This window comes from Mastigoproctus giganteus, chromosome 11 (genome assembly GCF_048544385.1).
Source record: "Mastigoproctus giganteus isolate SK-2022 chromosome 11, ASM4854438v1, whole genome shotgun sequence".
NCBI lineage: Eukaryota > Metazoa > Arthropoda > Arachnida > Uropygi > Thelyphonidae > Mastigoproctus > Mastigoproctus giganteus.
The window spans coordinates 70,294,154-70,320,522 of record NC_143585.1 but is presented as its reverse complement, the minus strand read 5'-3'; the positions used below and the strand labels follow the sequence as shown (position 1 = coordinate 70,320,522).

General features: G+C 36.9%; 1 protein-coding gene across 1 annotated transcript in view; it reads left to right on the top strand.

Moving 5' to 3' along the window:
* The window catches only part of LOC150078108 (beta-hexosaminidase subunit alpha-like), a 165,183-nt gene that overhangs the window by 100,407 nt on the left and 38,407 nt on the right, over positions 1-26,369 (top strand). The window contains exons 9-10 of the mRNA XM_090385061.1: positions 6,585-6,789; positions 18,045-18,131. Of these exons, the coding sequence (XP_090241187.1) occupies positions 6,585-6,789; positions 18,045-18,131 (292 nt within the window). The remainder of the gene's footprint in view (positions 1-6,584; positions 6,790-18,044; positions 18,132-26,369) is intronic.

Sequence of the window (26,369 nt, the reverse complement as noted above, 5' to 3'; positions counted from 1 at the left end):
AGAGTAACAAATAATTAAAAACCAATTTAATACAATTAAAATCAATTTAACACAATTAAAAATATTAAAAAGAATCTAACGAAAATATTCAAAACGATTTTCCTTCCTGAAGCTGGCAACACTTTTCGACCATGTGTCGTGACCACAGGAATGAAAATTACCGAATAAGGTTGAACATTAAACTTAAATAGTGATTATTTGTCTTCACGCATGCGAAGCTTACGGTGCTTGAGGTTGTCACAGACATTCTCTCAGATATGCCAGACAAGCTGTACTTGCTACCTGGGAGTCTAAAACGCTGATGGAACTGATATTCGGGTGACACTCAAGTCAAGTGGACCCAATTTCGGCGAAGTCCGGACGGTCTGTGACAGCCAAATCCTCTGCTTGCACCTTCACGATGGTGGGACTGTTAGTAATCCTGGGTATAACCTCCATGCACAAGTACATGGTGGGTGACCACCCAAGTGTGAACCAACGTAAGCAGGGGGTCGAGGTGTGGCGCCCACACCACATAGAGGAACGTCGCCCCTCTATGTTACCAGGCAGTACTAGGTGGTAGATGACTCTCATCAACCGGTGAAATACCACCACTTTGCTTATTGAAGGCTTGAAGTGGTGGAACCCATGTTTAGTCTCTAGACCTAAGTTCCGGTCAATCCTTCCCTATCTCTTCCATCATGCAGTATGATTGATGACTTTTGAGGTAATGATGAACGTCGTGGCGAGATCCAATATTCTTACATTTCGAGGGTACAGCTCTAAAACGGTGTTCGCAGGCCGGCCGCTAGTTAGTACACCGGACTGAACCTATTGGTAACTCTCTAGGAAGCTTCCGGATCAGCTAATGTATAATCTTGCTCTACTCTGCCAGATAGTGACTGGAGGGAGTCCGAGTAGTGCATATGCAGGGAGCATTGTTGAGGCCACGTTATGTCAAGGATCTGGGTATATTCTTACCACATGTACACCATATCCAAAAATTTCATTACTTCATACAGCATGTCCCACCTACTTTTTCTTACTATTGAATACACCATGAATTGTCAAACTAATAGAGCAAGCTTATCTGTGAAAAGATCTAAACCTCCCAAGGACTTTCTAATTCATTTCACAAATATACGTGGTCTCAATTCTAATCTCAACGATGTCCATTTCCACTTGCAGTCTGCCAAACCCCATGTACTTTTTCTGACAAAATCTCAGTTATCGGTTGATTCATCTACTGCTCATCTCAGATGCTCAAATTATTCGCTGTATGATTCCTTTCGCCTCAAAGGTGGTACTTGTGCATATGTCCATTCTGATATTCCCTCTCAGAGACTTGGCAATTTGGAATCCCCTCTCTTTGATCTTCTCTGGCTTAAAATCTCTCTACCTCATTGTGTGAAATTCATCTGTTGTCTCTACCGTTCTCCCAACTCCACTAATCACTTGGAGCTCTTTGACTTCCTCTCTTTGCAACTTGACTTTCTCCAGTCCAACTTTCCTAACAGTGAAGTAATTTTCCTTGGTGATTTTAATGTTCACAACTCCAGCTGGCTCCCGTTTTCTAGTCACACCGACCCAGCAGGTCGAGATGCTGAGGCTTTTGCAATTACTAATGACCTAGCACAGATTGTTCATTTACCTACAAGAATACCGGACAATCCTAATCATACAGCCAATACGCTTGATCTTTTTCTCACAAACAACCCTTCTAAGTACACGGTCAAAGTGAGAGGTCCTTTAGGCACTTCAGATCACAACTTGGTGATTATCTCTTCTCCAATGGAACCTTTATCTCATGGCTATTCCCAACCACGTGTTGTTTGGCATTACAAGAATGCAAAATGGGATGACCTGCGAGACTTCTTTTCTTCTTTTCCTTGGTCGGATTACTGTTTCAAAACTTCTGATGTCAACGTTTGCTCAGATCGTGTCAGTGAAATTATTCTTGCAGGAATGGAATCCCTTATCCCACACTCCACTTTAAAATCTTGTCCTTTATCTAAACCTTGGTTTTCCAATAAATGTGCTAAGGCTGTCCAAGAGAAGAATGTTGCATATCGTAATTGGTTTGTTTCTAATTCTTCAGTTTCATTTTCTGCCTACACCAAAGCTCGCAACAATTGTAAAGCAGTTATTAATCAGTCCAAACTAGAGTTTGAACAGGCTAAGAGTAGAAAACTTGCTTCTTGCCCTAATGGTAGCCGAGCATTCTGGTCTCTTGCCAAAGCTATTGGCCGCAACTTTTGCCCATCTTTGCTCCCACCTCTGTCCAAACCAGATGGTTCTGTTGCCACTTCAGCCAAGGATAAAGCTGACCTGCTAGCATCCCATTTTTCTTCCAGCTCATGTTATTAATGATCTTGGTAAATCACCTGCCACCATTCCCAACACGCTCCATTCAATGCCTCCTGTGGTCTTTCGTCAAAAGGATATCAGAAGGATTGTGATGAATCTTGATGCTAAGAAAGCTCCAGGTCCTGATGGTATTTCTCCACTTTTTCTCAAAACCTGTGCTCCTGAACTTACTCCTATTCTTTGTTGCCTTTTTTCACTTTCTTATTCCAAAGGTGTTTTTCCTTCTGCTTGGAAATTTTCTCATATCCAGCCAGTTTCTAAAAAGGGTGCCAAATCCCTCCCATCCAATTATCGTCCCATTGCAATTACTTCTACTCTTTCTAAAGTAATGGAGAAATCAATTAACCGCCAACTCTTAAACTATCTAGAAACCTTCCATCTGATCAACGATCACCAGTATGGATTCCGTCAGTGTCGATCCACTGGAGATATTCTGGCTTATGTTACCCATTTATGGACTAATTCAATGGAAAGGTTTGGTGAAACAGAAGTAGTTGCTCTTGACATCTCAAAGGCTTTTGATCGTGTTTGGCATAAAGGTCTTCTAAACAAGCTTCCATCTTATGGTTTGCCAACTGTTTTTAGTAATTGGTTATTCAGTTTTCTCTCTGATCGCTCACTGAGGGTGATGGTGATGGCTCTCTGTCTTCTAACTTCTCTGCTAATGCCAGTGTCCCCCAAGGTTCAGTTCTTTCCCCCACTCTTTTGCTCTTGTATATTAATGACTTTCTTCCATTGACTGGAAATCCTATCCATAGTTTTGCCGATGATAGCACATTGCATTCAACTTTCCATTTTGAGAAACCTTGTCCTGCTCAATCAGCTTCAACTTCTCGAAAATCTGCTACCAATTCCTTAAATGCCGATCTTCAGGTAATTCTCCAGTGGGGCAAAGACAACTTAGTTGATTTCAACCCTTCTAAAACTCAGTCTTGTCTTATATCTCGCAAAAAGGATTCTTCTACTCCTATGCTTATCTTTAGTGACACTCCTATTTCGAGGCAAAATGATATATCTCTTTTGGGGATTACCCTGACTTCTAATCTCTCTTGGCACAAGCACATCAAATATTGCTTCCTCTGCATCTAAAAAACTTGGTTTTCTCTTTCGCTCTCGGCGTTACTTTTCTTCCAAACAGCTGCTCACTCTGTATAAATCACAAATTCGCCTTGCCATGGAATATTGTTCCCACATCTGGGGTGGTGCCCCCAAAACCTCTCTCAGGCTTCTTGATTCCATTCAGAAGGCAGTTAGGTTAATTAATGATTCATCTCTAACAGAGTCTCTCCACTCGCTTTCTCATAGATGCACTGTTTCTGCTGCATGCCTCTTCTACAGATACTTCCATGGGCACTGTTCTTCTGAATTGGCTTCTATAATTCCCGCTCTCTCTTTCAAAACAGTCCGAACACGTGCCGCCACCAGCCAACATCCATTTACTGTCCAACTTCAAACCCACAGAACCAACTTTTCATCTTCCTCATTTATTCATTCAACTGCTGTTTTCTGGAACAACCTTCCTTCGTACGTATTTCCTGAAAATTACAATCTACAGAAGTTCAAGTCCAATGTCAACAAATATCTTCTTTTGTCTTCTTAACCTCAAACCCAAGCACGGAACTAAGTACTGTAGGTTCTAATACCTCTCGTGTTTGGGGTTCACATAAAAAAAAAAAAAGAAAATGCACGTAAAGGTCCACGCATTGGAGATCAAATATGGCCGACGGACATTAACAGAATTCTCGTGTAATTTAATTTCTGTGGTTTCTGCAATTAATAGTCGCATATAATTACATTGGACATTAAGTATTTTGGCCTCATTAAATAAAAAAGTTTTTCATTAATGGCATGAAAGGCTAATTCTGATGCTGCTGAATGAGAAGCACGAACTGAGGCTTCATGTTGATTTACACGAATAATCAGAGAAAAATGTGTCGAACCTTGGTAAGTCAAGTCGCAATTAATGCAAGAGATGTTGTATACCAGCTCAATAATTTGTGTTGCAAACGCGGAAAGAACCGAGCAGTTGTTCAGTATAGTGTGTAATTTCTGTATTGGCCTGGCCACAATTTTAAATTCGGTATCTTTAAAGGATCTATTAAGCTGTTTGTGCCACTCTTCATATGGGACAGAAATAAAGTATTTTTTGATATTACTATTGTTGGTTGGTGTAGTATTTTGTATCCTATCCTATCCTATCCTTAGCCTGTGCCCTAATTCGGTTTATTGTGGCAAGGGGATAACCCCTGTTTAAGAACCTGCTAGTTAATATTTGTATTTCTGAGCTCAAAGCAAATTTCGTCATTGAATATTTATAGGCATTTAGAAATTGATTAAAGATAATCAATCTTTTGAAGGTGAACGGGTGATAGTTATTATAATGTAGAAACATACCGGTGTTTGTAGGTTTTCGATAGATGCTAAATTGGATTTTATTCAAGTCCTGAGTAAGCGTGAAATTTAGAAAGTTTAATGACTTTGTATCCGTATGCTCCCTTTCCAATGTAAATTTGAGTCTAGAATGAATAATATTAAACGAATGTAAAATGTCTTTACCTCCCATAGTATGTGATATGGGGTCGAAAAGATGTAAAATGTATATGCTCAATCGTTGAGAGATAGATCTCTGACATTAAGCTGCTCAGGCTCAAACCCATTGGCAATCCAAAAATTTGTTTGTACACCTTGTCTCAACTGTTAGTTGAGGCCAACTATATCATCTTTCGAGACAAGGTGTACAAACAAATTTTTGGTTTGCCAATGGATTTGAGCCTGAGTGGCTTAATGTCAGAGATCTGTCTCTCAACGATTGATCACATACATTTGACACCTTTTTGACCCCGTAGCACATACTATGGGAGGTATTTAAACAATGTTATAGTTATCACCGATAGTAATACTATCCAAGACATTTTACATTCGTTTAATAATATTCATTCTAGACTCAAATTTACATTGGAAAGAGAGGATACGGACACAAAATCATTAAACTTTCTAAATTTCACACTTACTCGGGACTCAAAATCCAATTTAGCATCTATCGAAAACCTACAAACACCGGTATGCTTCTACATTGTAATAGCTACATGCGTTCACCTACAAAAGATCGATTATCTTTAATAAATTTCTAAACGCCTATAAATATTCAACGACGGAATCTGCGCTTTGGTCTCAGAAATACAAATATTAACTAGCAGGTTCTTAAACAGGGGCTATCCCCTTGCCACAATAAACCGAATTAGGGTACAGGCTAAGGATAGGATACAAAATACTACACCAATAATAGTAATATCAAAAAATACTTTATTTCTGTCCCATGTGTTGAAGAGTGGCACAAACAGCTTAATAGATTCTTTAAAGATACCGAATTTAAAATTGTGACCAGGCCAATACGGAAATTATACACTATACTGAACAATTGCTCGGTTCTTTCCACGTTCACAACACAAATGATTGACCTGGTATACAACATCTCTTGCAGTGATTGCGACTCATCTTACCAAGGTTCAACCCATTTTTCTCTGAATATTCATGTAAATCAACATGAAATCTCAGTTCATGCTTCTTGTTCAGCAGGGTAAGAATTAGCCTTTCATGCCATTAACGAAAAACATACTTTTTTATTTAACGAGGCCAAAATACTTAGTCCAATGTAATTATATGTGACTATTAATTGCAGAAACCGTATAAATTAAATTACATGAGAATTCTGTTAATGTCCGTCGGCCATATTTGATCTCCGATGCGTGGACCTTTAAGTGCATGTGCGAAGACAAATAATCACAATTTAAGTTTCATCTTCAACCCTATTCAGTAATTTTCATTCCTGTGATCACGACACACGGTTGAAAAGCTTTGCCAGCTTCAGGAAGGAAAATCGATTTGAATATTTTCATTAGATTCTTTTTAATATTTTTAATTGTGTTAAATTGATTTTAATTGTATTAAATTAGTTTTTAATTATTTGTTACTCTAATGTAAGTTTTTCGTTTTAATTTCTGGAGAGTATCATACGGAAGTGTTCTTCGTACTATGTTTGAGGTAAACTCCTCTTATTATTTTACAAATATGTGTATATATACATATAGTACAGGGATGGGGGATTAAAGGATGTTTGTTTACAGTTGAACTTTGTCGTGAATAGATTTTGATGAATATTACTGATAATATGAGTTTCCACTTTTATTTTAAGAGTATCTGTATTGTATATATATAATTAATTTTTTTTTTTTTTTTAGGTCATACCCAATCTTGGGGAAAAGGACAACCAGGATTACTTACACCTTGTTTTTCAAAAGGAGTACGTGATGGAACTTATGGACCTATCCATCCCATAGTAAATTCTACCTATGCATTTTTAGAATCATTTTTTGAAGAAGTTAGTAAAGTATTTCCAGAGGATTATTTACATTTGGGCGGAGATGAAGTTAGCTTCACTTGTTGGTATGATTGAACAACTTAAAATTAAATATTTTTTTTGTTGAAAAACTAACTTTGTCCAATGGTTTTTCATTTATTTGAGATCTGATTTAAATAAATAATTTTTTCTTAACTTCTTTTAACGAAAATTATAAGTTATAATGATACACAAGTTGGACCATTTTGAATATGGCATTTTTAATATCTATTTTAATTTCGTGCATTTTTTAAAGTTTACAAAAGTAGTTTATGATATGAATTTTCCAATGCTATCTTAAATTAGTGATTACTTCCTGACTGACTTTGATTTTTAACAGAATATATATATCATTAATTTTTCTTGCTCAAAACAGCATTTTTCATTAGTTCATAGAAGAGACAGTAGACTACATTCTCAGTAGATGTCCATATTCATTCATTTCTGCCATCAAAATTCCCCTCTACATTCTGTTTAAAGTAGCATAATATCTCTTTATTAGTTTGTTCTTCTTATGTTTTTTTTTTCACCCTTTAACCTTATATTTTAGTTTGCAAAACCTTATACAAAATCTAACTGAAAAGTTATTTAAAAACATTACTTATAGCTGCAATAAGGCCTCTGAGGTTGGGATTATTCATACTATCAATTTTAAACACACACACCAACCGTTTATGACTGGTTGAATAATGAAATAAAATAAAATGATAGAAAAGACTGTAAAATAATATTTACAAAAAACTTAATTATTTACAAAAAACTGAACTATAACATAAATAAAATAAGTAAATAAGTTAAAATGCATTTAAATATAAAAGCGATAAAAAAAAGACGATAGAAACACTATTAGAGCTTTCGGAGGTGTCTACCTCCTTCCTCAGTAATGATGAAAATATAAAAGCGATAAAAAAAGACGATAGAAACACTATTAGAGCTTTTGGAGGTGTCTACCTCCTTCCTCAGTAATGATGGAAGGAGGTAGACACCTCCGAAAGCTCTAATAGTGTTTCTATCGTCTTTTTTTATCGCTTTTATATTTATATTTTAATGCATTTTAACTTATTTACTTATTTTATTTTTGTTATAGTTCAGTTTTTTGTAAATAATTAAAAGTTTTTTGTAAATATTATTTTACAGTCTTTTCTATCATTTTATTTTATTTTATTTCATTATTCAACCAGTCATAAACGGTTGGTGTGTGTGTTTAAAATTGGTAACGTTACTTATATCCATTTGCAGCTCTTTATGCATAAAACCTAAGGCGCCTCCGTAGCCAGGTGGGAAGGAGCAGCAGTGCGTAGCACACTCTTCTTGATTAGACCGGGGTTCGAGCCCGTCACCACCAAATATGGAGGATGCGGAAAGGTCAGGGAATGACCACCGCATATCCCGGAGCATATGGCCTTAGTTGCTAATGCTCCTAAAAACCAAATAACAACAAACAGCATAAAACCTAATTTTTCAATCTCTTAAATATTGTGTAGTTTAAAAAAAACAATTTCATACAACCATTCCCTCTGAAAGTGTGTCCAGTTCCTCCTTCAGTTTATTTAAGCTATTAACTTCCACAACGATAGATGGAAGTTTGTTCCAACAACTGACCACCCACTGGCTAAATGCAAATTTCTACACATCTCTTCTACAAATGTCTTTCCTCAATTGAATTTATGCCCCCTCAGGGAGGCATATACAAAGGGATAATCACCTCCTTTTCCCTGCTAGCCCACACCTTTGGACCCCCACTGGAATTGAACCCGGGCCTCTTGCACCGTCAGAACCGAGCTACGGTTCTGATGCTCAATTTATCTTGAATTAAACTATTCCTCAAATAGTTTTTTACTTATTTGAGAACAGAAAATGACTGCTCCCCACTTGTGTTATTAAAAGTATTTTTAATATTGTTTCAACATTGGGAAATGTAGATCTTAATCCATTATTAATGATATTACTAGGGGGCTTTGCCCCTCCTCGCTTCACTCGCTTCTTTAGATAAAGTCAAATAAAATACTTACAGAAACTTTCGACACTGTGTGTCTCTCCCTCTGCTATGAATACATAAATACATTACATATGGAAATCAAGAATGGTACCTCGTGGTCATGTTGGATAAACATAGCGTATGACCATGCTTAAACAGAAGCGTTCTTTATCACAGTAAAACAAGCTACTATTACATATTACCATGTAACCCACATCTCTCTTCTCCTATTGGCTGAATAAATATCACTAGGAGAAAAATTATTTTAATGTATAGAAAGATACATTTCATTCATATTACGGTTGCCAATATTTTCTTCTTTAATAAACAGTAAAAATTGGATAACTTCATCTTTAAACTTTTCCGAGTCAATGTCATTTTTATATATACTTAATTTATCGATATTAGTGTTGAATTCAGTTTCATCTAAATCAAGGTTTATAAATATTTTAAACGTATCTAAATGGTGTATATTTCTGTTCGTCTATTTATTTCAGCAATTAATCTATCACAAACAACATTGAATGTATTGATAATAAACATTTCTTGTCCTTCTAAAATTACTTCATTATCCCCGTCGCACATAGTTTTTTTTTTTTTAATTCGATTTTTTTTATCTTGTATTGCCATTCATCAGTTAATAATTTACCATTTACCTTCTCTTTCAATAATATTAAAATCATTTCTAATATGCAAAATATTTCCATGTAATGATTTCAAAAGATCAGAACCATGCAGTAAATTTATTGCAGGATCTTGTAACGATTTACCTCTTTTATTTAATCTATTTAATATTTTATCCCAGAGGACAGTAATGCAGTTTCAAACTGAACAATTTTTTTTTTTTTTATTAATTTAGTACATACTAGACGCACTATCAGTCTTTCATGTTCACTTGTTGATAAATTAATTAAGGCTTCTTTTATTAATTTATAACCATTTCGAAAAGCTGAGACAGCATCAGCCCTAGCAGACCATCTTGTATCGCTTAAATTTTTCGGTGTCAGTGAATTTCTTCCTAAATATTGATTTAAAACATTCCATCTTCTTGGGGAAGCAGAAAAAATATTATATAAATTTGTATAAAGTGGAAATAATGCGCTGCAGTAGAAAAAGATTTAGCTGTATTAGTTCCAATAAAATTTAGAGAGTGGCTAGTACACACTACATAAAATGCAGTAGAATGAACTGATGAAAATGATCATTCACCACTTGTGTTTGTCACAGGCATTGTGAGAAATATTTTCAGAATTGTTTCAACATTCAGAAATGTCGATCTAAGTCCATCATTAATAACATTTGAAACATTTTTCTTCTTTGACATAGTTCCTACTATTGCAGTTAATGTCTTTTTAAATATTTTTAATTACTGCTTCATTTAATTTGTTGTTTATTGATAATTTCAGATTTTTAATTCAAATGATATTATAGTAACATAGCTTAAGAGTAATATAACTGATAATGATATTGATTCAATATAAAAAATTAACACTTGAATCAATTCAAATTTTAAACAGAGCTTTCAATAAGGGAAACGTATGCCACAGTCACAATAGATAATGCAACATTACATAGGTATGATATTTAAATTTTCTGTTACAACAGAATCCAAATTTATTAAACTACTTTCAGAGAGATAGATACAAACCTATGTTTACTTCAGTTTGTGCACTCCTACGTATCACACTTTAACTTGGCACATCAACAATTATTTCAGGTCTCAGCTTATATAGATTCTCAAAATCCATGGGTGGTCCAATTAAAATAGTTTATGTAGAATATAACGAAAGAATTTCGAGAGACCTGAGTAATCATTGTTTACAACTCTAGCCTTCAGTCAATAGAGGTGCTATTGTAGAAAGCACGAATTAAGAGCTAAAAGGATTAACATTCCATAATTTAGCATTAGCACATATGCAAGAAAGCAAGCCTAAATAGCATCAGCCAAAAAAACAAAATGCACAGACCCATCTCATTTCACCCATCCACTCGTTCTAAATGTTTGTCCAGTTCTGCCTTGATTCTATTTAATCTATCAACTTCTACGGCAGATGGAAGTTTGTTCCAGCAATCAACCACCCACTGGCTAAAGGCAAACTTCCGCATATCTATCCTACAACCATCTTTCCTCAATTTGAATTTATGCTCTCTCAGGTGATTATTCTGAGCAAGAAGAAGAATCCCATCAGCATTGAGCATGCTCAAACCATTCAAGGCTTTATATACCTCAATCAGATCACCTTGCAGGTGTCTAGTCTCCAGACACTGTAATTTGCAAAATTTAAGCCTTTCTTCGTAAGAGCAACCCTTTGTTTCATTCACTAATCTTGTTACCCTTCTCTGTACTCATTCGAACAGCTCTACATCCTTCTTAAAATTAAGCCTGCAGACCTGTATACCATACTCAAGTGTGGCCTGACCATTGCCTTATACAAGGGGATAATCACCTCCTTATCCCTGATAGAAAAATTCCTGTATATCATTGACAAGACACCATGAGCTACTCTTGCAGACCGTCTGCACTGCTCAGAAAATTTCATATCTGCCTGCACAATTATCCCCAGGTCCTTTTCATTCTCTACAACTGTCAGTGTAGTACCACACAGTTGATATGTTATTCTGGAGTTACTGCTTCCCATATGCAGTACTTTACGTTTGTCAATGTTAAACTTCATTTGCCACCTCTCAGCCCATCTGCTCAACTTTTCTAGATCCTGTTGCATCATGTACTGTCATTAGTGCCATTAACAACCCTGCTTACCTTTGTATCGTCTGCAAACTTGGACATTAAGCCTGATATACCATCATCGATATCAGTGATGAACACAGAAAACAATAATGGACCCAACTGAACCCTGGGTACTCCGCTAGTAATGTTAGTCCACGAAGAGCAGTGTCCATTAATTACCACTCTCTGTCTTCTCCCACTCAACCATCCCTTTATCCATAGCAGCAGTTTGCCTCCAATACTTGATCCTCCTTTGTGGATTGGGGTCACATTTGCAAATCTCCAGTCCATGGGTACCTCCCTGAGTCCAAGGAAGCTCTCATAATAATGACTAACGGTTTGCTTACTTCCTTTGCTACTTGCTTTAATATAACTGGATAGATTCCATCCACCCGAGGTGCCTTTCTTATGTTTAACTTCAACAATTTCTCTTCCACTTTACTGGCAGTTATTACAACCTTATCTAGCTTACTGCCAGAGTTTAATACACCTCTGGAATTCCCATCCCTGAATAACTCCATATGTGTGATGAAGATGAAAAATATTCATTTAGTTTGTTAGCTACCTGAGCAGGATCATCAACATTTGAACCATTAATATCAAATGGACAAATCTCATTCATCCCCTTCCTTCTAGAGTTTACATAAGTAAAGAACTTTTTGCTGTTTTTCTTTGCATCCTTTGCCAAAGATTTCTTGCAATCTGCCTATGCCTGCCTAACCTCCTTTGTGACTTGGTTACAGACCAGTTTATATCTATCATAAGCTTCTGTGTCATGTCACCTGTTAATTTATATGTATCCCATGCATTTTTTTTCTCTGCCACATGTCTAATTAGTTCAACTGACATCCATTTAGGCCTAAATCTTGAAAAATATTTCTTAGTATGTATGAAAAGGCTAGTAGCTTCCAAGATTAATTTTTTGAATGCTTCCCATCTTGAATCTACTGTTGGTAACATCATCAGTTAGTCCCACCGTATAGAATTTAAATACTGTTTCAGACCACCATTGTCACCTTTACGAAAGCAAAAACCCTTCCCTTTACCCCTTATGTAGTTACCTCTTTGAGTAAATCCCACTTCAGCACACTGTGATCACTGCCACCTAGTGGGTCCTTTATCTGCAGATTCTTAATGCATGAAGAATCACTACTGATAATCAGATCAAAAGTATTACTACCTCTATTTGCCTCCAGAACATGCTGCTGTAGAAAACAATCATCCAATAAATCCACAAAAGCCTTGCTAGTGTGTGATTGACCAACCCAAAAATTCCAGTCAGCCTCTTAAAATCCCCCATTATAAGACACTCTGATTTACTGGCCCACTCTATTTCTCTGCACAATTGCTCATTATATTCATTTGATTCATTAGGCCTCTAACACACACACACACACCTACTCTCATTTTTCCTTTCCCAGTGCTTGTCACACTGAACAGACTCAACACTGCATTGTCCACCAACATCAGTTGGATGCACTTCCTTAGATTTTATGTGTTTCTTAACTAACAGTCTAACCACTCATCCCTTCCTGTCCTGCTTATCCTTTCTGTACACATTGTACTCCCCAAATTCCAATTCTGCACTGCTTATGTCTGTGTGACATCACGTCTCTGATATCCCATCAATATCTGCCTTTGATTTCTTGACTGGCACTTCAAGCTCATCAAATTTATTAACTATACTCCTAGCATTGGCGTACACGCAAATATACATACACCTGTTCCTACTCTTAGTTACCCTAACACAGCCCATGTATTTACTTGTTCCACTATGACTCCCAGTAGTCCTGGAAATCTTCATTACTTTGCTTTCCAGGCTGCTGCTCATTCTAATAGAAGCAGTGCAAGAATCACTTTTGCCTCTGCCTGCGGCCTCTTAACCTTTTAGTGTGTGTATCCCCCCCCCCCAAGCTAGCAGTTTCCCAACCCACCTAACACTGCCTCGATAGCATCAACAAATATTCTTGCACCCTTTCTATTTAAGTGTATCCCCTCCCTGTAGAAGCAGTCTCTCCTGTTAACAAGCACAGACCAGGCTGAGAAAAATTCTACCCCTTGAGCCTTGCACAGTCTCTCCAGGGCGGAATCAATCGACAACGCTCTCATCATATGCTCCATCCTATTGTGTCTCGGCAGAATTGCAGACACTTTCAAATTCAACCCTAACTCACGGCTTTTTTTCAACATTGACCTGTACTTGTTAAGGTTAAGTAATTCCGCCGGTCTCTTACTATCATTAGTGCCAATGTGTACAACAATATCACCCTTTGTGCCCTAGGATGATATCTGCTCTACAACATCATCAACCTTTGCCCCTGGCAGACATATCCTGGTCCTGTTCCACTTCTCCTTTTTGTACAATATGTTCCCCGTTTCCCTGACAATAGAGTCACCGACAACAACTAGTTCCTTTGGGACCAGTGCATTTTGCCTTGGGGGTTGCCTCTGTGTTGTGTGATGTTCAAGTGCAAGCTCTGGCATTGATGTGGGCAGTTGAGAGCTTGATGGGCCCTCAATTTAAATCCTTCGAGGGCATCCACCCTGTCCTTCAAGCTCTCATATAGGCCCACAACAACGCTAAGTGGGCGCTGATTTCCTCTCACTCTACATTGCGTACACAAAAAGACATTTCCCTTGGTAATATCATGTCCCATTCCTGATTGATCCACAAACATCACCCGTGACCACCAAATACAGTGGATGCGGAAAGGTCTGGGATTGACCATCGCATATCCCCGGGGCAATATGGACTTAGTTGCTAATGCTCCTTAAAAAAAAAAAAAAAAAAAAAACATCAAACAAGCAGTGCATTTCAAAAGGCTGTGATTCAGAGGACAACCACCCCCCACTCAGTTCTCCTCTGAGGCACAGCACTCCCACTAGTTTGAGCCTTTTGCTTTGCTGCTCTGGTCCGAGTCATGATTTCTATTCAATTTCAAATAAAATTCCAATACAAAATACAGTGCAGTTATAACACTATATACAGTAAACCCCTGCGAATAGCGGGGGTTACGTTCCTGAGAAATGCCGTGAATACTGAAAACGCGAATACTGAGTTATGGCTCCATAGTAATAAAGGGGTTCCGTTCCAAAGTACGAAATATATAAGAAAAACTAGCCTAAAATTTTGTCTATGTATGTATTATATGTACCTTCATAATATGACTATGTACATAGACAGCACAGTGAAATGCAAGCATATGGCATCGAAATGAAAATAAGAAATAATTTAATATTAAATGTAATATTTATTACAAATTTCAAACAAATTTTTCAAACTAGCGCCTTTGCTAGCTAAAAAACTTATCCAGCCAGTGCTATCGACAGTTTCGTTAAATTGTTGATAAAGGAGTTTTGCCTTTTCACGAATGATGAGTGAACTTAATGGAATTTTATTTTGAGTTCAGTCTTCTATCCACAGATTTAAAGCTTTTTCCATTTTTTCTAATTTAACATCACGAGTTAGAGCAAATTTTTGAAGCAATTAGCGCAATTTCACGGACACTATGGCGGATTTTTTCTTCCGATTTCTTGATTGATCGTACCGTTAACTCATTGATTTTATAATGTTTTGCCACTGAGGAGACACTTTCACAATTAGAAATTTTATCAAATAACTCAATTTTATTCGCTAATGTCATCATCTTCTTTGATCTTTTCACATTTCCCTTGTTATTCGTAGCCATATTTTTGTACGGGTTAGAGAACTTGTCCACAATAAAGTCACTTTCTTCCTTTAACACACTCGAAAAAGTCTGTTTTACACTGCAAAATAGTAGATTTATCACTTTTGTAAGCATATCAATTTATAAATTGATAAATTTATTCAATTTATAAGCATATAAATTAAAAGCAAACGACGAAGCCTTCCATGACAAGCGCATAACACATACTGAATAAGGATTGGCGAGAAACATCCACGCTTGCGATTTTGTTACCTCCCCCCATCCACTGAGTGCTGTTTTGACCGGGAAAGATAATTTTAGCCACGCCCATGTTTTTTTATGGCGGAAAATGTTCACGGAGCTTTAAAATTCACATTTTTTCATTTTATATTAAATCAGCGACTGCGAATACAGATACCACAAATAGCGGGGGTTTACTGTATATGTATTTCAGTATTGAATATTATCTCCGAGTTACATTATATGACGTATCTCCTGTCAAGTTATGTTTTAATTTATAATGTTACGTTTGTAAAAACTAGGTCGTTATGTGTATTTAGTTAAAAAAAGTACAATTTAATTGACAATGAAATTTAATAAGATTAGTAAATTTTACTGATTAATTGATATTACTATATTTGCTATCTAGTTTTCTGTTAAACCATACACTGTCTAGTTCAGGTATATGGTGTTTCGTATAACAATGGAGGCAAGTTACAAACGGTAAAAATACGGACACAAGGTATTAATTACTTTCAAATCGCGCTATCTAAATTCAAAATAAACCACAAATTTACTAGATCTATAAGCTATTTAGAGAAAATAATTTAATCTAACAATTAAGTCAATAAACTGGCTAAATATAATTAAAAACTTAGCGTTCACAGGAGCTGCAAAACTTGTCCAACATGTGGATTACATACCCTTACCGATAGTGTATTTTAGTAGTGTTTGTATTTAGTAGTGTTCGTAACACATTTACAGCTGTCTCTGCCACATTCTGTACTGAGAAGTCCTGCTGGTCAACTGCTTTCTTGTGTTCATAGCAGTGGAAAAGCTTAAGGCATATTCTCAATGCGGATAATATGCCATGGTCAGCCTGTTCTACTGTTACACCCTATTAGAGAATTAGGGGAGAGCGATTTTCCTTTATTCTGGAAATTAATCTGTTCTTTCACAGAAATGAGTCATCCATACTTTCAATAAATTTCGCCTGTCTCTGTTTACATGGTAGGTACAAGTGGGACCTAGAGATCAGGGCATTAAAAAAAATCGCTTTAAAAATTTGAGATTACGGAGACCTCGCGAGGCTCATGAGGCCTGATGCTAGCGCCTCATGCACCTATTTATAAGTATGGCCCTGGTTCTGCGAAATGCAACCCTTACGTAAGTCAGGGAATGGCTATATATACCATCTGATGAAGAGAATAAGATTCACTTCACATCTTGTTCACATCAAGGTTCACATTTTTCTAATTTTTAATGAGCCAAGTACTCCATCAGATGCGGACCTCAAATTTTCATCCAAAGTTTATTCTTCTCTTGCTTCTTATCTTCTACTTGTCCTTCACTTTTTATACCTGTGTTGTTGATTAATTTATTTTATTTTTAAGGTGTTTATCCTCCTTTCAAATCCTTTTATTCGTGTTTAAAATTTAATATATTTTAATATCTTTACTTAATTTGTTCCAGTAACCTTCGTGGTCTCAGGTTACTTTTCAAATGTAGGTGATATCAACAGTTTTATTTGGGATACACCACCCACTGATTATACCATTCTCATTCAGTACAGTTGATTAACTTCATTTGTGATTATTCCGAGGCATTTATTTCTGACTTTTAGGTGCAGTTTAAAGGATGCACTCTGCTAAACTATTTCTTGTGAATAGCGTTCACAACCTTGTCTTACCTATTACTATGACTATATGTTTTCTATGTGCCAGAACAGTTGTCTTATGGACATTTTCTATAAGTCCCACTATCTCGGTCAGATTGTCAGTTTGCTGTATTTTCTCGTAGTACATTCTAATCTTTCACTTTCCCTTTGTCAAGACATTCAGATAATATTAAGTTAGAAACATTTAATGTGTTGGTAGTTCGTGAAGACTCTGAGAGTTTACATCTGACATATAGCAAGCATTTGTGTTTGCATTTTCCCATTTATGAAGTTTAGACATAAAGCTTAAACATTGGTCATGAACTCTGTATAGATAGGAACGGATAATACAGAATTATTTTCATGGTATGAAAAATTTATTCTTTACTACAAACAACTATCCACTAAACTGCTGAAAAGAACTTGTAATTTATACTAACAGACCTGCAATTCGTGTTAACATTATATGGTATGTCACATATGATGTCACTTTGTTTTCTGGCATGCTTACTAGTTTCTGTCGTGTCTTATTTTTGAGATTTGGTGTTATGGTAACTCTACATATTTACCACTTGTTGGTTTCAATTTTTTATGTTTTTAATAAATCACATAATATATCTATTTATCTTTAATAAATCACATAATATTCGCTGTTCTGGTGATATGGCAGGAACCTTGAGACCATAACATTGATTGTTACTTTTGCATGACCAGTTTTTCTGGGAAATCCAAGCATAAAGTAGAGTTTCCCAGCATACCTTCTGCTCTAAGGTCTATTCCTCATGATGATACAATGCCAGTGCCAACGCCACCAGAAACTTATGGACTTCACCCTGATTCAGGATCGTGAAAGGAGTCTCCAGAAGATGCAGAATCCAGAAAGAGTACTGATCCAGACTTTTCAAGAAATTATGGTTCCATTTAAATAATTTTTGAATGCGTAATTTCCAGTGAACTGTATTACTGTTTCTAATAGAGTATTTCAATATTTGTTTTATTTGAAAAATAATTGACTTGCTAAATTGGTTTTTTTTTTTTTTTTTTTTTTTTAGGGAAAGCAATCCTGATATTGGAAATTTCATGAAAAACATGGGATTTGGATCTGATTATGCTAAACTGGAGGAATATTATATGCAGAGGTATACATTTGATAACTTAATTTGAAAAAAAAATTTATACAGTATCATTATAACTTTGTATACATTGTGTTTATAAAGCACATTTTCACATACCTATCCTACAACCATCCTTTCCCGTTTAAATTTATATACTCTTGTGCACATTGTCTGAGAAAGGCTTTCAGCTTGTAGTCCGTCCTTTCTGTCTGGACAGAATTGTAGATGTACACAATTTGACCTAACTCACAGCATTATTTCAGCATGGTCCTATATTTATCCAACAAATTGTCAGATCATGTTCGTTTAATATATTTGGTGTCTACGCAAATAATAATACTCTCTTTACCTCTCTTAAAATCTGACAGTCTGTTAGTAACGTCATCAATTGTTGTTCCTGACAAACACATTCTGGTTCTATTCCACCTATCTTTATTACAAAAAATATTACCTATTCCCTGACAATAGTATCCCAATAAAATTAAATCTTCAACCAGAGCAGTATGCACTTAACTGTTCTGGTTTGGAATCCGAATCAGGGGTGCATTACTTATCAGGTCAAAAGATACTGGTCAAAAGACTCTGTCATGCTGCCAGTTACCTTTATTTCTCCCATTTCTCCCATTTCTTCAGTGATTCAAATTTTTTTAGTAATGCACAAAATTTTAAGCTGAGATCAATACACTCCTTACATCAAGTGCAAAGAGAAGAATCACCAGTTGAGTTTTGGTTTGTCTACTAGACTGACCTTAGAATGCATGCTACAGACTATAAAAATGATGAATTTGTGGCTTGCACAGAAATGCCCACATGCATTTCCATCTGAGTCGTGATGTCCCTGGACTTTTTATTGAAAGTGGGTCGTATAACCATTATTTAGGTAAAATTTGAAACCAAACCTTAAGTAAAATAAAGATTACCAATTTTAAATTTGTAATATATGCTGGAACTTAAATTTACAAAATTACTAAAATAGTTTTTGTAAATTGTGAATTAGTGTTTGTAAACAAGTGTTGTGTGTGCATTAGTGTAAATCGTGAGCTGTGTTAGAATTAATTTCTTAATTGTGTTCTTATCTGTGTGTACCTCAACCATACGTGAAATATGTTGTGTTCTTGCTGAAATAAGCCCGATAGCTTTTGCCATATTTGTGGAGAAGTGGCATTAAAATCACAGTGGAAGTGACTGTCACATCTTGTGAGAAAAGCCTACAAAGATCGGAGATCAAGATAAAGTATGGGCTCCAAAGATTTCTTGTAGGTCATGTTCAAGAACATGAACAGGCTCATTTAGAGGTAGTCATAAATTGATGCCTTTTGCTGTTCCGGTGATATGGTGGGAACCTCAAGACCATATAAACGATTGTTACTTTTGCATGACCAATTTTTTCTGGGAAATCCAAGCATAAAGTAGTTTCCCAGCATACCTTCTGCTCTAAGGACGGTTCCTCGTGATGATACAATGCCAGTGCCAAAGCCACCAGAAACTTATGGACTTCACCCAGATTCAGGATCGCAAAAGGAGTCTCCAGAAGATGCAGAATCCAGAAAGAGTACTGATCCAGACTCAACTCTTGATACTGCAAAGCCGCATCTAATCACTCAGGCAGAATTGAACAATTTGGTCGGAGATTTGGACATACCAAGGCTTAGTTACTAGGATTGTGACTTTAGCAGCAGTGGAATCGTCTTGAAAAAGAATATCAAGATATCTTTTTATAGGAAGAGGCAATCTAACATAACCTATTACTCCATGCTTGGTGCTTTGGTTTAAAAATGTCCAGGAATTAACGAAAGAGTTACATCTGGAACATGTCCCCTGAGCAGTGCAGATTTTTTATTGATTCATCAAAGGTCAGTTTAAAAGCAGTTTTACTCCATAATGAAAATAAGTATCCATCTATACCATTGGCCCATGCAGTTCACATTAGCATTAGTAAAGGCACATGATGCAAGAAAGCAAGCTTATAGCATCAGCCAAGAAAAAAAAAAAAAAAAAAACCCTTCTAATTTCACCCATCTACTTGCTCCAAATGTTTGTCCAGTTCTGTCTTGAATCTATTTAAGCTATCAACTTCTACATTGTCAGATGGAAGTTTTGTTCCAGCATTCAACCACCCACTGGCTAAAAGAACTTCTGCACATCTATCCTACAACTGTCTTTCCTTAATTTGAATTTATGCCCTCTCAGGCGATTATTATGAGCAAGAGGAAGAGTCCCATCAGCATTGAGCATGGTCAAACCATTTAAGGCTTTAATACACCTAAAACAGATCACATCGCAGGTGCTTAGTCTCCAGACACTGTAATTTGCAAAACTTAAGCCTTTCTTCATAAGAGCAACCTTTGTTCCATTCACTAATCTTGTTGCCCTTATCTGTACTCATTCCAGCAGTCTACATCCTTCTTAAAATGAGGCCTCCAGATCTGTATGCAGTACTCAAGGTGTGGCCTGACCATTGCCTTATGCAAGGGGATAATTACCTCCTTATCCCTGCTAGAAAAATTCCTGAATATCATTGACAAGACACCATGATATACTCTTGCAGACAGTCTTTACTGCTCAGAAAACTTCATATCTGCTGCACAATTACCCCCAGGTCCTTTTCATTCTCTACTACTGTCAGTGTAGTACCACACAGTTGATACATTACTCTGGGGTTACTGCTTCCCATATGCAGTACTTTACATTTGTCAATGTTAAACTTCAGTTGCCACCACTCAGCCCATCTGCTCAACTTTTCTAGATTCTGTTGCAGCAGTGTACTGTCATTAGTGGCATTAACAACCTTGCCGAATTTCTTATTGTCTGCAAACTTGGACATTAAGCCTGATATATCATCATCAATATCATTAATAAATACAGAAAACAACAATGGACCCAACAGCAAACCCTGGGGGACTCCACTAATAATATTAGTCCACAAAGAGCAATGTCCATTGATTACACCAGAATGGTGTAAAAAATCACACCATTGGAGGGAACGGTGTTTTTTTTTTTTTTTTTTTTTTTTTTGGCTGATGCCATAAGTTACCCTTGTTTTCTTGCATCACATGCCACTACTACTATTACCACTCTGTCTTCTCCCACTCAGCCATCCTTTTATCCATAGCAGCAATTTTGATATCATATATTTGGATTTCGGGAAAGCTTTTGACAATGTGCATGGAAGACAATTGTACAAATTGGAGCAGAATGGTATTAAGGGTGAGCTGATACAATGGATAAAAGGATGGTTGAGTAGGAGAAAACAGAGGGTGGTAATCAATGGGTGCTGCTCTTCGTGGACTGATGTTATTAGTGGAGTCTGACAGGGTTCGGTGTTGGGTCCACTGTTGTTTTGTATATTTATCAATAATATTGATGAAGGTATATCAGGCTTAGTGTTGAAGTTTGCAGATGATACAAAGGTTGGCAGGGTTGTTAATGACAGTAATGGCAGGGTGCTACTGCAAAAGGATCTAGAAAATTTGTGCAGATGGGCTGAGAAGTGGCAACTGAAGTTTAACCTTGACAAATGCAAAGTACTGCATATGGGTAGAAGTAACTCCAGAGAAACGTACCAACTGTGTGTTACTACACTTAAGGTGGTAGAAAATGAAAAAGACCTGGGATAAAAGCCTGTCTGCATTGCTGCCAGGGCAGGTGATGGGGTTTTGTCAATGATATTTAGGAATTTTGCTAGCAGGGAAAAGGAGGTGATTGTCCCTCTGTATAAGGCAATGGTCAGGCCATGTCTGGAGGCCTCATTTTAGGAAGGATGTAGATTTGCTTGAGCGTGTACAGAGAAGGGCAACAAGAATGGTGAGGAGAATAAAGAGATTCTCTTACCAAGAGAGGCTTAAGTTCTGCAAATTTCAGTGGCTGGAGACTAGGCACCTGCGGTGATCTGATTGAAGTGTATAAGACCTTGAATGGGTTGAGCACGATGAATTCTGATGGGATCCTTCCACTTGTTCAGATTACTAACCTAAGGGGGCATAAATTCAAATTAAGAAAAGACAGATGTAGAATAGATGTTCGGAAATTTGCCTTTAGCCAGCGGGTGGTTAATTGCTGGAACAAACTTCCACCTGTTGTTGTTGTGGAAGTTGATAGGTTAAATAAAGTTAAGGAGGAACTGGACAGGCATTTGGAGGGAATGGTGTGTTTTTTTTTTTTTTTTTTTTTTGGCTGATGCTGCATAAGCTCATACATTTGCTTTCTTGCATCACATGCCACTACTATTACCACTCTCTGTCTTCTCCCACTGAACCATCCCTTATCCGTAGCAGTAATTTGCCTCCAATGTGACACTGCTTCAATTTGTGCAACAGTCTTCCATGTACAACAGTATCAAAAGCCTTTCTAAGATCCAAATATATAATATCAAAATTATTCTTTGCATCCAGTTCCTTTGTGACCACATCATAGTATCCAATCAAATTGGTCAGACAAGACTTCCCATTAACAAACCAATGCTGTGTTCGAGCTATAATGGAAGTCTTGTCTAGATGATCCTGCAGTGCTTCTTTAAGCAGTGCCTCCATTAATTTCCCTGAATCAGAAGTTAAACTAACAGGTCTGTAATTACTTGTGTTGCCCTTTGAACCTCCTTTATGAATTGGGGTCGCATTTGCACATCTCCAGTCCATGGGGTTCTTTCCCCTAGTTCAAGAATGCCGTCATAATCATGGCTAAGGGTCTGCTTACTTCCTTTGCTGCCTCCTTTAATATAACTGGATATATCAGGCGCATTATAGCCAAAGTTGCTTATGCGCCATAAAACCCCCACAACAACAACAACAACTGGATATATCGCATCCACCCCAGGTGCCTTCCTTATGTTTAACTTCAACAATTTCTCTTCCGCTTTGCTCACAGTTATTACAAAATCATCTAGCTCGCTGCGAGAGTTTAATTCACCTCTGCCATTCCCCTCCTTGAATAACTCCTCCTGTGAAGTAGATGCAAAAATACTCATTTAGTTCATTAGCTACCTGAGCAGGAGTGAACCATTGATATCAAGTGGACTAAATTCATCACTTTCCTTCTAGAGTTTACATAAGTAAAGAACTCTTTGCTGTTTTTCTTTGTATCCTTTACCAAAGATTTCTCATAATCTACCTTTTCCTGCCTGACCTCCTTTGTGACTTGGTTACAGACCAGCTTATATCTATCACAGGCTTCCGTGCCACCTGTTAATTTATATGTATCCCATGCATTTTTCTTCTCTGTCACGTGTCTCATTAGTTCATCTGACATCCATTTAGGCCTAAACCTTGAAAAATATTTCTTAGTTGGTATGAAAAGCCTAGTAGCTTCCAAGATTAATTCTTTGAATGCTTTCCTTTTTGAATTTTCTGTTGGTAACATCATCAGTTGGTCCCACCATACAGAATTTAAATACTGACTCAGACCACCGTAGTCACCTTTACGAAGCAAAAACCCTTCCCTTTACCCTTGATGGTACAGTCAGTCCTCGTATAGCATGATAGTTGCGTTCCTAGAAACCTTCGTGCAATGCAAAATCGTGCAATATAAACAACAGGCCATATGGCCTTAGTTGCTAATGCTCCTAAAAACCAAATAACAACAACAGCAGCAGCCTAAAAGTGGTTGCTTTTCCAACTGGGTTGCAGGGTGGATATGCTAAATACTGCTGATTTTTATGCAAGTGGGACAGCCACTTGCATAAAAAGTAAAGTAAAGAATTGCTGCTAGAGGGTGACAAAATGGCCAGACTATTCAGAAACTACACCAGACCAGAAAAATGTGGCACATCCTCCTTTGGTGGATAAGTTAAAAACCTATTTACCTCCAATGCACATCAAGTTAGGTTTGATAAAAATATTTGTGAAAGCGATAGACAAAAAAAAGGAAAAGGATTTTCTTGTTTGAGATGAAAGTTTCCTTGAATAAGTGAGGCCAAGATAAAAGGGGGAATTTTTGTGTCTTCAAATCAAACTGCTATTGCAAGATGAAGAATTCACTAAAAAGTTAAATGCTACAGAAATAAGAACCTGGAAGACATTTGTAAATGTCTACTGGTCCTTTTAGGCAATGAGAAATAACAAAATTACAGTGAAATTGTGGTTGGGCTAATTTTAGTGTACAGGGAGTTTGGATGCAACGCGTCATTAAAGCTTCATTTCCTACATTCCCATTTTGACTTTTTTCCTGAAAACACGGGAGCAGTCTCTGATGAACATGATGAAAGGTTTCAGCAAGATATTTCTCAAATGGAAAAAAGATACCAGAGAAAATGGATTCCAAACATGTTGGTGGACTACTATTGGAATCTCATACGGGTGACACAAATGGACGATTGTAAAATGCAAAAAAACGACAATAAGTGTTTTGTTATCAGATATATTTTTGTAAATAGAATAATGTTAACCCACTCATTCTTTAAATTCAGCAGTATTAGAGCTACAAGAATCACCCTGGATTTGAACAGGGAGTGAAAAAAAAATGTTTTTTTTGCCAACCAGTATTATGTGATGATTGGAAGGGTTTTTAGCAATCATAACCATGTTTCAAATGGTTTGGAGTAGTTGCAGATATGATTTTAAAAATGGTGACTATTAATTCTGTTAAAAAGTTATGCAACTGAGGAACAGAATACAGGAATTACAAGCAGATCAGGATGAATATGCTTGTAATTAAGGGAAAGTTAAGGGAAGGTCTTGCCTGATCAGTTTGATTGGATACTGTGATGTCACAAAGGAACTGGATACAAAGAATAATTTTGATATCATATATTTGGATCTTAGAAAGGCTTTTGATACTGTTGCACATGGAAGACTGCTGCACAAATTGGAGCACTGTTGGCATTGGAGGTAAATTGCTGCTGTGGATAAAGGGATGATTGAGTGGGAGAAGACAGTGAGTGGTAATCAATGGACATTGCTCTTTGTGGACTAATGTTATTAGTGGAGTCCCCCAGGGTTTGCTGTTGGGTCCATTGTTGTTTTCTGTATTTATTGATGATGGTATATCAGGCTTAATGTCCAAGTTTGCAGACAATAAGAAATTCGGCAAGGTTGTTAATGCCACTAATGACTACACTGCTGCAACAGGATCTAGAAAAGTTGAGCAGATGGGCTGAGTGGTGGCAACTGAAGTTTAACATTGTCAAATGTAAAGTACTGCATATGGGAAGCAGTAACCCCAGAGTAATATATCAACTGTGTGGTACTACACTGACAGTGGTAGAGAATGAAAGGGACCTGGGGGTGATTGTACAGGCAGATATGAAGTTTTCTGGGCAGTGCAGACCAGTCTACAGGAGTAGCTCACGGTGTCTTGTCAATGATATACATTAATTTTTCTAGCAGGGATGAGAAGGTGATTATCCCCTTGTATAAGGCAATGGTCAGGCCACACCTTGAGTACTGTATACAGGTCAGTCATTCTTCTTAAAATGAGGGATGTAGAGCTGTTGGAACGAATACAAAGAAGGACAACAAGATTAGTGAATGGAACAAAGAGTTGCTCTTACGAAGAATGGCTTAAGTTTTGCAAATTTACATTCAGTGTGTGGAGACTAGGCACCTGCAAAGTGATCTGATTGAGATGTATAAGGCCTTGAATGGTTTGAGCATGCTTAATGCTGATGGGATTCTTCTTCTTGCACAGAGTAATTGCCTGAGAGGGCATAAATTCAAATTGAGGAAAGACAGTTGTAGGATTGATGTGCAGAAGTTTACCTTTAGCCAGTGGGTGGTTGATTGCTGGAACAAACTTCCATATGTTGTTGTAGAAGTTAATAGCTTAAATAGATTCAAGGCAGAACTAGACAAACATTTGGAATGAGTGGATGGATGAAATGAGAAGGGTTTGTTTTTTTTTTTTTTTTTTAGGCTGATGCTATATTAGCTTGCTTACTTGCATCATGCTAATGCTAAAAATACCTCTGCTAATGCTAAAAATACATTTCAGGGTTATTATAAAATCCAATATTAGCCTCTCTAACCATTTACATGCAGTGTAAATGGCTAAGAAGGTATATAGTGTGCTTTCAGTGATTTATAGGACCTATGTGAGACTGCATATGGAATGTTGTAATCATGTCTGGATTAATGGGCTATAAAAAAAAAAAAGAGAGAGAGAGAGGAAGAGAAAGTTCAGAGAACATTGACCAGATTGGTGAAGGGTGCTAATCAGTGTTTATATGAAGAACAGCTTAGGAGTTGTAAGCTGTAAAACTTAGCAATTAGAACATTTGAACAGCAAAGTTTGCAGTGCTGATTAAAGCATATAAAACCAAGAGGAGAATCA